Below are 14,771 nucleotides of genomic sequence, written 5' to 3'. Positions count from 1 at the left end.
ACAAGTGCGCAGACGGATTTTACCCTACGCCGGAAGTGTGTTGCATTGCGTTTAAGTAACGTGCTGAATTCTTACCTCCGTAAATGTGCCCTTTAGAAAACAATAATGAGTAACTAAAATAGCATTACAAGGAAAATTAGTAATCAGTTTTGTATAAATAATTGCGAAAATGGCATGTGACGTTATTGGGGCATGGCCAATGAAAAGGCTCGACCAAAGAGCCATAAGTAAATCATGGGCTTCACGCAGAGCTTTATTTATATGACTAATGCTCGCAAAGACCATCTCTACAGATCTGTTGCGTTTGATATGACCATTAAAAACCTTTTCAGGGGCCCTTTAACAATGGCCTACTTTTTTGTCGTGGAGGAATTTCGTGCGGCGGCCCTGAATGTGGGTGGAGCTTCACTGCAGACTTAAGTTGTATCCGACTATACGCACTTGTTCTTGCATACAAATGACAAAAAAAAAGCTTTGCCAAAGCCAACCTCCGGGAGAAAAGGCATAGCAATCTTAGAAGACTGGTGCCACAACAAAACATGACCATTTATTGGCGGTCCTCTGCCACAGTCAATGCCTAATCACATCAGACACCCTGAGGTACTTGGTGATCTCAGGCCAGCAGTCATTATTCAAACAGTCAACTTGCGTCTGTCCACTAGGGTAGCAGCAGATGCCCCGAATCACCACCCCAGTTATGAAAAGATAGTTACTCCTTATGAAATGCTTTGCACATTCCACCATTGCTGCAGCTTCTGCCAGAGATTTTCCAGAGGCTGCTGCAACACGCTGAAGGAAGCAAGGCATTCCTTGCAATGATTCAAAAGTCTCTGCTCGCCGTCTGCTGATGCAGGCCTCAAGCACAAACTGCACTGCACAGTTCCAACTGCTCAGGTTCCGGTCCACGCATTCATCAACAGCTATGGTTGAGCGACTGGCATCATCCCTTTCATCAAAAATGGAAAAATGAGTTAAAGTACGGTTTTCCTTAAGCCCCCTGGCAATGACATTCACACACCATAGATCTACATGATTGCAGTTGAGCAGCAGCTTCTCTAGAGTCTGGTTCTTGGACAAGATCTCTGAAAGAGTCTCTGCTGCACCGGTGCGCAAATCGTTGATTCTCAAGGAAAGTTTTGTTACTGTTTTGTTCTCTAACAAAGCTTTGGCCACAAAGATGCAAGCTCCAGAGGAGATCCCATCTTCTTGCAAGCTGAGGCTCACAATGGACTGGTTCTGGCGGATTGCTTCGTGCACATGATGTCTTGCCTCGTTGAGGTTGGAATCAATGAATGTCACCGAGATTGACTTCACGGTGCTCAGTACGAGCGCGGAGCACACCTGTGACAGTGACATAATCGAGAAACGACTGGAGTCAATATGGCATTCTGGTGGGCAAAGTGACGGCTGCTTCAGCGCATTTACAAAGTTCTGCATGCTGGTCTCGTCCCAGCGCATTCCCACACGGTGGTAACAGTTGGCTGCTGCCACCTGCTTGGAAAACCTGACCCTGCAAGGAGAAGCATTTGTGCACCAATTAGTTTTTTGTTCACAAGCAGTGTGCACTTAGTACAGCTCTGGCACTGAATAACAGGAGGGAAGCTCTCTAAATGTTCAGTTTAGTTTTATGTGAATTTAGTGAGCAAACCAAGTAATCTTGTCATCAAAGACAATGTGCCTTCTACACTCGTTAAAGGGACACTGAGCAGAAATTGAAGTTGGCTTGTATCGATAGAATACCAGCTCCTGATCACAAAAACGCCGCTCTTACTGAACACAGAGCTCTTGTAAGGTAGAAAATAGCAAGAAACAAAATACAGGTATCGCAGCCACAGGCCAATCTCGCAAGTACAAGCGTGGCGACGTCATAGGACAAGAGACGCCACCCTGGAGGAATTTCCCTTCCTACATGGGGTCACGAATCTCTGAGGCTGACCAAGGAAAGTTACGCGGTTAAATATTGAAGTAAGTTTTGTTTTAAAACCGATAGTGCACTTTTAGCACACAAGGAAGGCAGACAAAAAACAACCTGAATGTCGGAAGCAAAGAAAACCGATACTTGGCGGCGCCACAGGCGGTCAGGAGAGTTTCGGTTTTTTATCTATGAGCTTTGCATGCCCAGTGGTTTTGTTTTTGACGCGCTTCGATGTACAAGTGCCGTACAGCAGAGGAACTCCAAGTGCCGCTTCAAGTGCTAGTTAAACTTAGAAGGAGCCTGTTAAGGCTGGTCAGATAATCGCCACAGTCGATGAAAAACTATGATGGCACGATGGTCGGTGATCGTACAAGGCAGTTTGCAGTATAAAGAGCACTTGTGTCTACGCACGATCCCCCGGCGAAACATTCCCGGCTGTGCCAATCAACTTCAAACTACTTAACGGAAATCGTTTATTAGGGACGGGAGACAAGGTACAAGGAAGTTAAGAAAAATTGCTTATGACCTAGCTCTGTTAGGCCAGGATATACGTAGCGAAAGCACGGAGACTTCTGCATCGGAAGAGTGCATGCACTAGATGCGCCTTTATTAACGGCTGCACCTCGAGCCGTCGTGGCGGAGTGGTAGCGTCTCCGCCCGAAACGCCAATGGCCCTGGTTCGATTCCGAGCCTCGGCACACGATATTTTTTATTCAGTGAGTGGGCGGGGGGTGTCAGTGGCTCCCATAGATGCCGCCACTGAATACGTTGGTTAGCGGTTAAGCCAGGCTCTGTTAAGGCGCGTTTATGCTCCGCCGTAACGCGCGCGCGCTGAACGGCGATGTCACGTCGGCCAAAGCGAGACCCTCTATACTCCAACTGCGCTTGACCGCCGGCGCGTTCGGCGGCTTCGGCGCACTCTGACCGCACTGCGGAGACTTGGAGCACGTCTCGATTTCGCGCCGAGTGTGCCAGCCACCGCCGGCCCGGCCAGACTGATTCGGCCCCGCGGCGAGGTGCGCGTTGTGACGTAATTCAATAGCTTCGGCAGTTGGGCGGAGCTGTTCTTTTCGAGCTCTCGGCTAATTTAATCCATTCACAGTACAAGTCTGAAGGTACATGCAAGTGGGCGAGAGAGCCCGATCCAGTGGACCCGTTGGATCTAGTGGAAGCCGTCGTGCGTCGGCTTTAGTTTCAAGCCGCCAACGTTAAACGCGACCGCCCTTGAGCACCCATCAATTTTTTGTGGCAAAAAAAAAATAATAACTTCGGCTTTTAACCGTGGCAGACCCCGAAACGCGCCTGCTGCACCGTGCAACCGCGCCGTTCAAGCAATCACAATCCGTTCGCCCCAAAGCCCCGGCCAGCCTCCGATGGGTGCAGCGCGCCGACCTTGTCCTGGCCCCTCGCGACTCCCCGCACTGGGGTTATGATATCTGATTAGCAACAGCTGCTCACTGAGGAAGGGGGAAACGACCCGCCGGCGCCTAACCTGACTGTGCTCCCTCAAAAGCATCGCACGCTCTCTGGGGCTGAGGTCGCTGAAATGCAGGCCGGAGTTTTTGCGAGAACTTCGTCGTCGGGTTCGGGAACGGCATCTATCGTAACGCTGGAAAGACGCCGGTGCAAACATAAACGAAGCAACGGTAGCGACCCCCGATAGATGCCTACAATGTGCGACGGCGGTAGCTTTCATTTCGGCAGCTGCTAGACCGCACCGCTAGCGGCCAGAAATCACGGAGTCTGCGTTTACGTCATGTTTCACGTCACTCCGTCCTTCGACGTCATAAGAGTTCTCAAGTTTGAATCGGAGCGGCGGGAAAAATTTTTTCAACTTCGAATCCAAATTTCTTTTAAATAAATGCATCTTTCGCTCCCAGACAAGCGACAACAAAGCCATGAAATGCCGAACTATCAGATTTTGCTAAGAAAAAAAAATTGCTAGAGTTCTCCTCAGTGTCCCTTTAAAACACCAGAAACCTTCATCAACACAAAGTCAGACATGTGTCTTCCATAAAAAGCTTAAGGGGACACTGACGCAATAGCATTAATGAGTCCCTTCAGCGGCCTCTTTCAGGGTCCTCTTTGTACATCACTTCGCCTAAGTTCAGCTTACATGCCCATATATGCAGCATTGGTCATTCTTTACAATACATTCACAGATCGGGTGGGTCCTCATCCTACTACTGGAGCAGTGGTGCAGCGGTTAAGCGTTGTGCTACTGGCCCAGCAGGTGGCTCTTTCAAACACAGCCACCAGTGAGGCTTGCAAGACCCAGGCTGCTCTTCCTGAGCAACTTCTCACGATCAAACATTACTTTAACTGCCACCTGCCCTGGTGGGTAGTTTGCTCAAAATCTGGTAGGCACGTTGTGATGATGTACAAGCTCATGGGACCTAGGTGGTAGATGGGCAACCTACTTTCTGCTCACTAGGTCACTGCCGCTGATGAATTTTCTGCAGAACAGCAGCCCTAACACGATCACATTAAAACTGTGTCCTTCCAGCAGATGAGGCTCAAAATGGCAAGTTTTCCATTATTGTTGTTAGTAAAAGTGAATCCTAGCAATGAATTACCTAAAGGGTTGGCCTGCATGATAGAGAAGGTCTTGACTCCTACTAGGCACAAGGGGTGCGGAAGAGGGAATGAAAGATGTAAAATTGCCGAATTCGTATTCAGGACTAGAGAATGTGACAGTACGAGGTTCTGGATATTACTCCTGCAACACTAAGTAAGCCATGGAGTCCTTCAGAGTGCTAGTTCAGAGACCAATGTGAACGACAGAGTCACTAATCTTTGTGCTATGTTTCCAGGCATGCATTTCCAAAGAAGGCACCATATTTGGATCTGTCAGCTAGATTTTAAAAATGCAAGTGCTGCAGTGAAATAATGCATTGAACTAGGCCAACTGCAGAAGTGCTGCCTGAGTGCAAGCAAGCCATAATTTTAGCTAGAAGAACCACTAACATATTGCTACACATTAGTTTAACATTTGGTACTTTGACTGTACCTATTAAACTGGACTACACCAAGTTGTTGGGGGGTCGTCAGCTGTTTTCATTTGCAAAGGAGGTATGAGGGTACCAACAGCAAAAAAAATATACCAGCAACATACTAAAAGCAAATTCTCAGAGTCCTGTGTACCAGGCTAATAGATCATGAAGTGCACAGAATTAGTAACCCAGAAGCAATTACTTGTGATAAATTAACGCATTCATTCTGAAAAGTAAGACTTTTGATAAGATGACATAGAGAAAAGAGTTAGCAGCTGAGATGTTGAGAAACAGCTTTAAAACCTACATCGTACATATGAGCCTTATTTGCAATGCTTGTCTGTGAGAATGGAACCTCATGCATGAATGAGGCTCATTTCAACTTATCCTGCCAGCATTTTCATTGCTGCCGGCATTCTTCTGTTTGCCACAGCTATTAATACAAAAATGAACCTCCACTGTATCCATGGCTTGAAAAACTGAGAATCGTTTCAAGTTCAACTTATAAATGAACAAAATTGTGACTCGTGGTTGAACTCTGTAATGTTATAGCACACTGTATACATACCGTTCAGAAATGGCTTCTCCATCGGGGTCAAGCACCACCACGTGTAAAGTGCGATTAGTGTAAAGTACACGGCACAATGCTGATGCCACATCAAAGTTAACTCTGCAATGAGAGAGATCAAAACGTTCCAAGGAGGTGTTAAGGGCTAGCCCAGCTGAAATATCTTCAACAGCTAACTCGCTGAAGGTGCAGTGAGAAATCACCAAGCTCCGAAGACCAGAATTCGTTGCCAATGCCGCCCCTAAGGCTGCACCATGTTCCCTTCCAAATGTTTTTTGGTTGTGTTTGTAGCCACTCAAAACAAGGTGCTTTAAGGTGCGGTTGAACTTCAGTGCATCCAGCAGTTGTATGACGTCCAAGCTTAGACTTTTATAATGTAGCTCCGTCAGCGACGCATTAGTTTCGACAAAACTTCTGAGGGCCCCCAGAAGTGCTCGCCTGCATTCGGCTCCAAACTGGTCCCGAAGTGAGAGCTTCTGAATATTCTCGCATGGCAGTAGCAATCGACCCAAATCGTAAACACCGGTTCTCGTCAAGTGGCAATCAAATGAAAGCTCAGTGAGATGTGTGCAATTTGAGATAGCTCTGATCAGCCTGTCGGAGGCTTCGGCGGTTTGCGTCCGACTTGCGGAAATCACAAGTTTCTGCAGGCTCCCTGAATTCGCTGCGAGGAGTTGATCGAGTTTCGAGACGTAATTGTTGTCGACGATGGCGCGTTCAATGATCAAGCCTTTCAGTGCGCTGACGCGACCCAGGCCGCACAAGAGAATGTCCCATTCGACATCGACGATGCTGGAAATCTCGAGGTACTGCACGTTGCATTCTGGCTGTTGTGGCCACCAATCAGCTCCGAGGAGGAGCCTTACTGGGGCTGGCTGATGAGGCAAATGCTCCCGATGAAGGCTTATCCTTCTGATGCACTTGTGTAGCCGAGGGAGGTAGGCCAGCAAGAAAGCCGCGCTGTGGACTGGTGCTTTGTCCCTGGGTTCATCGTCAACGGCAAAGAAGGCACCGCGCAAAGACTGCAGGCACAACTCCCCAGGCTCCTCCTCCCTCAAGTTGAGACGGCAGTATTGTAAAGCACTGTTCCAGCTTGTCAACACATCACACAGCCAGCAGTCGTTTGACGAAGAGGCCGTGCAAGCTCTTCTGAAGCCTGGCAGATTCGCGTACAGCGGATACGGGTGTGGTGCCATCCTATGGTAGTAGGTAGTGGGGTACGCCATGACTGACTACGTTCACAGCAAGTTCACCCGGAATCACCACGCGTTACCTTACGACCCGCTCTCTCTACACGTTTGACACGTTCTGCACTCCTGAAGGCAGCGAACCAAGTCCGTCATGGAAGTTTATCCAGCTTTGTTCGCGTCATGCAAGAAGTCATGCGGCTTCGGCGAACGAAACAAATTTATAAAAAGCTTGGGGCAAATTTTAACTGATTAGTTGACGTGTGCTGCGTTGACATGAAACACGTAGAACGCGGTTCCGGTAGCTCCGGCGTTCTAACGGCGCGCTTAGGAAAAAAAAAAAAAGCATAGAGAATTCCAAGCTAGCCAAGCCAAGTCTACAATGAATCCGTCGGGCAAGGTTACAGTACAGTGCCTAGAATATACTGGTATATATTCTAGGCACTGCATTTACAGTGTTCTAGAAGGAGTTGTGCTGGCAAGAGCGAAGCGGGTTTCAATGGGAGGCGCTGAACCAAAAAAAAAAAAAAATCGGTCGGCCGCGCGTGGCGCTGCCGTCGAATTTATTCCAGAGCCCTCCACTACGGTATAGTGGGGCTAGTGGGGTCAGGGAGAGCCCGCGGGTGCGGCATCTCACGTCGACAGCGTGAGATGGCGCCACCGGAGCACTGGCTGTAAAGAAAACGCGACATACCCGCGATACGCGCTGCATTCGCAGCGCTGAGGAAGCTGTGTGCATCTGGTGTAACACCGAAAATCGGACGTCTGCAGCTCTAATGCATATTTTCTTAAAACCTACCTCTGAAGGCAAAGAGCCCAGAAAAGGTGGACATGCCACAAGTTTGGTAAGATAAAGCCGACCCGACGAAGAGAGAGAACCGCCGTACGACGATCCGGTTGCATTTCTAAACGCAGAGCTCACAAACAGGGCAGAAGTAAAATAGTGGATGACTAAATCGCTTATTTTCAATCAAAATTTTCGATGCACGTTCAAGCGCAATCACATTCACTGTTAAAGTTAGCCAAACAATTGCGGCACGCGCACTTATGCATCCTGAACAGAGATATCCCGAATCGACGAGGCTTTATTTAATCAAATTCAGCTTTTATTTTCCAAAGTACGCATTCACTAAAATCTAGAAAGATAATTCCTGCCACGGTGATGCAATTAGTAGGCGGTCACGGCGGTTCCTAAAATGCGCGAAATTTCGTAATACACCTGCAAAAAAAAAAGTAGGGGAACGTACACCAGTTGGTTTCAAGTGGTTGCCCAAGCAAACCAAATGGTACACCAGTTGGTTTTAATTGGTTGCAGCTTTTCTTCAGATGTGGTATCTGGCCTTTCTCCAATCATGCAAGCATTGGCCACTGATGATTTGCCTTGCTTGGGCCAATAACATTCTGCTGCCTGGTACTTTTCCTGGATATAAACAGTCCAGTGCTCGTTCGACTTTTAATGAGGTGTCAATGCATTAGTTACAACCGCCGGCTGGTGGCTATTTATTTTGCACGGCCATGGCCACGTGAACAAAGGAATTTGAATCGTGCCGTATGATGGAATGCTGCAGAGTTTTAATATTGTGGGCACGATTTCTCGAGAGGTTTATTTAAACGTTTCAACCTTAATATTGCTTTCCACTGGGACTGCACCAAAAAATTTTATTGGTACAACAAACGGGCAGCCACCTCCTTCTCAAGGCACTGCTTACGGCTGCTACGAGAGAGGCACTATGAACAACGGCCTTGTTCGTAGCCTTGTTCGTAGCTGCCTTGTTCGTAGGCACCATCGTAACATCTGGCTGTATGACTGCCTTGGCGAGAGGAGCGGAGCTGTTTTATACAGCTGGTGTGACGTCACTCTGACCGTAGCGCCCCTGGTGAGAGGAGCGGGAGTTAGCCCGCTGTTGGTGGCTACCGCCTCGCCTCGCGACGGCGTGAGATGGGGCCCCGTTTTTACGCAGCTGGTGTGACGTCACTCTAGGTCTCATGTTGTGACGTCACGCAGCGAGGTCACGCTAAAGGTCAATGGAGCCTACCACCGCCTCGCCACGGAACGGGCTGAAGTGCGACCTAAAGTAGTATTGCTTCGCAATAAAAGCTCGACTATAGCGACTACAGCGCCACTAGTTCCCACGACCACCGCTTCAGCCGCCTTCAGAGCGGAGCCAGCGGAGTGGAGCGCCGAGCTGTGAAACCCACGTGGTGAAACCTATTGGTGAAACGCATGCGCTACTGACTTTCCGAAAACGTTGGCGGGCAGGTGGTCTGATGTGGCGCAGCAACCGTTGCTGTTGCTGCAAGTGGCGTGCGTCGTCACGCTTTATGACGGCCGTGCAGCGGTCTTTCGACCAGCAGATTCTCTGCTATGAGACGCGACCGTGGTCGCGTTTTGTTTACGTGAGAACTTCAATAAAGGAAAGAGGCATTACTTGGATGGATAGATGGATGGATGGATACGGCTGAACCCTTTACATCGGGCGGTGGCTAAAGCCACCTAGCCATGTCTTGTGAAATTTTACTCCTGTCTTGCTTTTAGCCACCAATCAGATAACCTTCGCTTGGTTACTTCTAACCTCTTAAAATCCACTTTCCCTTCACTATCCCTAAACCCCAATGCCTTGGGTAAGACAGCCCCGCTGCTTTCCACTGTAGGGTGAAGCCCTTTACAGAAAAGTATCAAGTGTCAGCCGTTTCCTCCTCCTCTCCGCACGCAATGCACAAAGTGTCTATCTCCTGGTACCTGACTCTATACGTCTTAGTCCGCAAAACTCCAATCCTGGCTTCAAACAAGAAAGAACTTCCCCTACAATTATCATAGATATTTTCTTTGACAATTTCCTGTTTAAAGGTCCGGTATGTTCCCAGTGCCGATTTCGTTAGCATCCCTGTTTTCCACAAAGCTCTTTCTGTTTCTTTAACCTTTTTCTTAACCGATAATTGCTGATTTGCCCCCTTACTGCTGTCCAGCTATTTGCTTGTCAATTTTCTAGTTCGCTTTCTCCATTTCGTGCCAACATTCTTTATATACAGGTATCTGAAAACATTCCTAGCCCACCGCTTTTCCTCCATCTTTCTCAATCGTTCTTCAAATGCTATCTTACTGCTAGCCTCTCTGCTCTCGAAAGACGCCAATCCTATATCACCCTGTGCCCCCTGATTTGGTGTATTGCCATGTGCTCCCAAAGCTAACCTCCCTACTCCCCGTTGCTTAATTTCCAGCCTTGCTTGAACATCTGGCCTCATACACAGGACCGCATTACCGAAGGTCAGGCTAGGGACCATCACCCTTTTCCAGATCCCTCTTACCACCTCATACCTATTGTAATTCCACAGTGCCCTATTTTTCATGACAGCTGCATTCGTACTAGCTTTATTCATTACATATTTTTCATGCTCTGTCAGATACTCAACACTGTTATTTATCCACACCCCAAGATACTTGTACTCATTCACTACATTTAGCAGGAACTCCTGTATTCTATGCTCGCCGCCCTCTTCATTAAATATCATGACTGCAGATTTTTCCTTACTATACTTGAAGCCTAATCTATCTCCCTTTGTACTGCATATGTCTAACAACTTCTGCAGGTCTTCCTTGTTGTCAGCCATTATCACTATATCGTCCGCGTATATTAGTCCTAGTAATGTCTGTTTAATCAATTCCCCTTGCTTGAAAAAAGATAGGTTGAAGCCTAGTCCGCTCCCCTCTAGCTTGGTCTCCAACCCTTGCAGGTACAACATGAACAACAAAGGGGACAGAGGACATCCTTGTCTAAGCCCCCGCTGTATCTCTACAGGCCCTGATACATTTTTTTCCCATTTTATGAGCACTCTGTTACCTCTATATATATATATCTTTTAAAAGATTAATTACTCCATTTTCCACATCCAATGTGCCCAGTATGTCCCACAAATGCTCCTGAGTAACGTTGTCATAGGCTCCCCTAATATCCAGAAATGCTAGCCATAAGGGCCTATGTTCCTTTTCCGCAATTTCTATACACTGTGTCAATGAAAATAGATTGTCCTCCAACCTCCTTTGTTTCCAGAACCCATTCTGTAGTTCCCCTAACACCCCCTCGTTCTCCACCCAAGCCTGCAGTCTATCCTTTATAATTTGCATCACCACCCTGTAAACCACAGATGTCACTGTTATGGGACGATAGTTACGTCTGCTTTGTCCCCCTTTCCCTTATATATCATGTTCATTCTATTTAATCACTATTCATCGGGGACTTTCTCATCCACTATCATTTTGTTCACTACCTGTATTAATGTTTGCTTGGATTTTGGTCCTAACATTCTTTATCAACATAATCGGGATACCATCTGGTCCTGTTGATGTGCCACTAGGAACCTTCTTCTCTGCCCTTTCCCACTCTCCTTGCTCAAGTGAAGCTATTGCTGTAACCGGTCTATCCTCCTTCGATAAATTATGTACCACGTGCTTTGCTGAAAATTTTTCCGTCATCCTTGTTCCTATGTGTTTTATTGCTTCATCCCCTTCTAGTCGAATACCCTCATCTGTAACAATAAACCTTTGTTCTAGCCTAGTTTTATTACTCATTGCATTTAGATGTTTCCAGAATTTTTGGGCTGCTTTTATATCCTTTTTATTTACTTTTGACATTCATTGGGCACCCTTTCTTCTAATTTTCTCATTAATCAAATAGGATGCGTCCCTTCTACACTTTATGAAGGTATCCCATTTTCTGTCTACTTCGGGTTTTGGTTCCCCCCTCTTCTTGGAATATCTGTGTTCCCTGGATGCTTCCTGGCGCTTTTCTATTGCCCTCTTGACCTCCTCATCCCACCAACTCTTGGGTTTGCATCTTTTCCCTTTTAGCTTTACTCGCACCTTAGCTAGCTCTAGCTCCAGTAATCGAGTTAATTTGGTATAAGTCCATTCTGTTTCACTATCCTCAAAAATTACTTTCTCGATTTGTTTGGCTGCTGCTTCCAATTGCTTTTCTGAGTAAAAATTCCCCCCTGATTGTTCATCTCGCTTCAGTCCTACATTGCTTTTTCTTCTGAAGCTCAACTTGATACGCTTGTGGTCATTACCTAGACTTCTGGAACCATCTTCATCTATGTTCATTACCCCTAATCTATTATACATCCTCTGTGACATTAGTGCATAATCTACCGTCGAGTGCAGACTCCCCGCCTCCCATGTTATGAGCCCTTCACACTTCTCGGTGCTGTTGCATACAACTAAATCATGCCTGTCACACATGTCCTGCAGCATGCTTCCTGTCGAATCCGTGTACCCATCCAGGTCTTCTATGTGTGCATTCATGTCGCCTAATATAATTATCTCGCCCTGTCCTCCTAGCGCATCAATGTCGCTTGCAATACATTCTAACATTTTCCTGTTTTCCTCTTTGGCATTGACCCCTGTCCACAGGTATACAAAGCCAAGGAGTGTTTGCTTGCCTGCCACTGTTCCTTTTAGCCATAAATGTTCCCTGCATCCCAGTCTAACCCTTTGAAAATTCATACTTTTATGAATGAATGCCCCAATTCCACCTCCCTTTCTGCTGCCCTCTGTTCTATTGCCATATTCCCATGCGTAGTCTGGGTTACAGGGTGGTTGCTCCATGTCTCTAAGATGTGTTTCCACTAAACCATATACCATTAATTCCTCCTGCCTTAACTGTTCTTCTATTTCCTCCCATTGCAGTTTATTCCTGCCACCTTGCATGTTAATGAAACCTATATCTGAATTAACTTGGCCCTGGCGCTTGCGTCTCTTTCTTCACCTATGGTTCCATTGTCCGTTTGATCTTAATTCTTCCTTCTCTACACTGGTTCCTTCAGAGCTCTGGGTCCCCCCAAAAAAGCTGTTGCCTGGCGACCTATCCTACTACCCACCTTCTTGCCAGTGGCACCACCGTAGTGGATGCAATCCTGTGCAAAAGGGTGGGGCCTAACCTCGTACACTTCCCTGTTGACCTCCATCACCTCGTATCTTAGTCGTTGACTCAATAGCCTAATTACCCGATTAGCCTCAACGACCCTCCTTTCCGTTTCGCGAGCCTGCCTCTGGACCTCTGGGATTGTGCATATGGTCACATGCACACTCTCAGAGGCCTCTCTAAGCCTACACATCCCCACCTCCAACTGCGTCTCAAGATTCAGTTGTTTACGTTCTCTGTTTACACAAGGAATTTTTCTCAATGGTTGCTTTTCTCATCATTGCCCATGATATAATCGTGACATGCCATTTTACGTGCACGCCTTGCCGCGCATATCCGGATCACTTCTGTAAATTTCTGTAGCTACGCTAGTGCTGTGGGGCGCACGGCACCCACCGTGTTCCGCTGTGCATGCTCTTTTCGTCGTTTTTGTCCACATGTTGACATCAGTTTTGCATCTATAAATGATCCTACATGTCATTCGACGGGTGTCCTTTCGGCCGTCTTCGTACTTCCTGGTGCGTTTGTATTCCTCGTGCCTTAGCGTGGGCGAGAGAACTGTGACGCTTGAGTTAATTGCTGGGTTTTACCGCAGCTTCCTTTACGTGGAGTGGCTTCGCCCGGTGCTTGTGATGTCTGGGGCATCCCAGGATCGTCTGACATGGCACCACACAAGCCCCCAAATGTGCTCATTTTCACAAATGAAGATGGATCGCGCCAACCTCGTTTTCATGCTGTAAAGGAAACGCTAGGCATGTGTCTCAGCCCCGATCACTATGTCATTTATTCACTCTCGGAGCACCAGGTTTGTATGTACCTTATCACCCTTGGTCAGTGTCCTTCGAGAGTTCTGACATAGGCACAGGAAACATTCTCTTTCCTTGTTTCTGTATATTGCTGGTGTAGCACAATTTTAGCACGAAACGCGCAGAGTATATCTCTCGGGGTCAGGAGGAACGCTGCGTACTGAAAACGTAACACCCAAGAAACAGCCGTTCCACAAACACAGGAGAGTTCAGGGAATCAGTTTTTCTACTTAAAAAAAAAAGCACAAAGGACGGGACAAGAAAGAGACAACAGGACGAGCGCTGCTTGTCCCGTTCTTCGAGCTGTTGAAATTTCAAGATAAACCCACGCCAACTAGACGAAATGGCTGCCCTTTTGCAACTTTTCTACTTCGTTATACTTCCAGAAATCATTCTTTCCCCCGCAGGTTGGTAGCTGTTGTAGGCTAAGGGTTTCGCTAATAACTTTTAGCCATTTAACGTTAAAAATTGCACTGCCCTTATTTATGCTACAGACTCTACAGGACTTGTACAACATTGTGCATCTGAGCTTAATATTTATTGCTGGCTATAGAAGCAAACTGCTTGTTAGCCATTGTCAGTTGTTTGATTTGTGTCTACCTTTTGCAGGTCAAAAGCACTCCTTGGTTAGCCAATACTAAACTCCTTACTGTTGCATGCACCGACATGAGCAGCACAACAAGACGGATCTTCACAGAATATTTTTTTCGTGGAGGGAATCTTCTTGTCATGGCTGCAAAGCTGGATTTGCCTGGTGTTCGGAACATGGAACACTCTTTAGGACCCGAAGCTTTTGCTACAGTAGTACATGAAGCAGCAGAAGACATTGCAGTGCTGAGAGGTCAAGTACTATACCAGTTTGACCAGAATTGCAGGGTTAAAACTGTCGCACGTGACCAAGAGGGTTTGAGCTTCGAGGAAGTAGCAACGGAGGATTGGCACTTTTGTCTGAGGCAAGTGGTTCTATCTCTGTGGACATGAATACTTTGACCAAGATAGTCGCGGCAAACAAATCTTGCAGCTTTCCATTGCGCAGATTTAATTTTATCTGCGCTACGGAAAGCTGCAAGATTTGTTTACCGCAGCTGTGACTATCATTTTCACCCTCATCTGGCATGTTCCCCCTAAACTCAAGTCCGCTGTCAACCCGCCGGAAAGCTTATTCCTTAAAGGTTCTCCAATCTATAGTGCACTCTCCTTGCTGCCTTTCAGATGGTAACCATATCTTGTTTTCACAACCATCTGCAACTAGTAGCCATCATAATCTTAATATCCAACCTTTTTTTGCACATATATATTAATGCTTTCAAATACAGCAGCTTCTTTCCACATACTGTGGAGGGTTAAAACTTTTTACATGGCAACATTTGATCATTATCGATTT

At 46.9% G+C, this 14,771-nt stretch overlaps 1 protein-coding gene across 1 annotated transcript; it reads right to left on the bottom strand.

Moving 5' to 3' along the window:
• Positions 1 to 533: 533 nt before the first annotated feature.
• LOC144113287 (uncharacterized) lies at positions 534 to 7,168 on the bottom strand. The gene is made up of 2 exons (XM_077646274.1): positions 5,477 to 7,168; positions 534 to 1,510 (listed from the first exon to the last, which is right to left on the bottom strand). Exons 1-2 carry the CDS (start codon positions 6,700 to 6,702, stop codon positions 571 to 573), a joined length of 2,166 nt encoding a protein of 721 aa, XP_077502400.1. The 5' UTR covers positions 6,703 to 7,168; the 3' UTR covers positions 534 to 570.
• Positions 7,169 to 14,771: the final 7,603 nt, after the last annotated feature.

Source organism: Amblyomma americanum, chromosome 1 (genome assembly GCF_052857255.1).
Source record: "Amblyomma americanum isolate KBUSLIRL-KWMA chromosome 1, ASM5285725v1, whole genome shotgun sequence".
In the NCBI taxonomy this organism is placed as follows: domain Eukaryota; kingdom Metazoa; phylum Arthropoda; class Arachnida; order Ixodida; family Ixodidae; genus Amblyomma; species Amblyomma americanum.
This window is presented reverse-complemented; position numbering and strand designations above follow the sequence as displayed.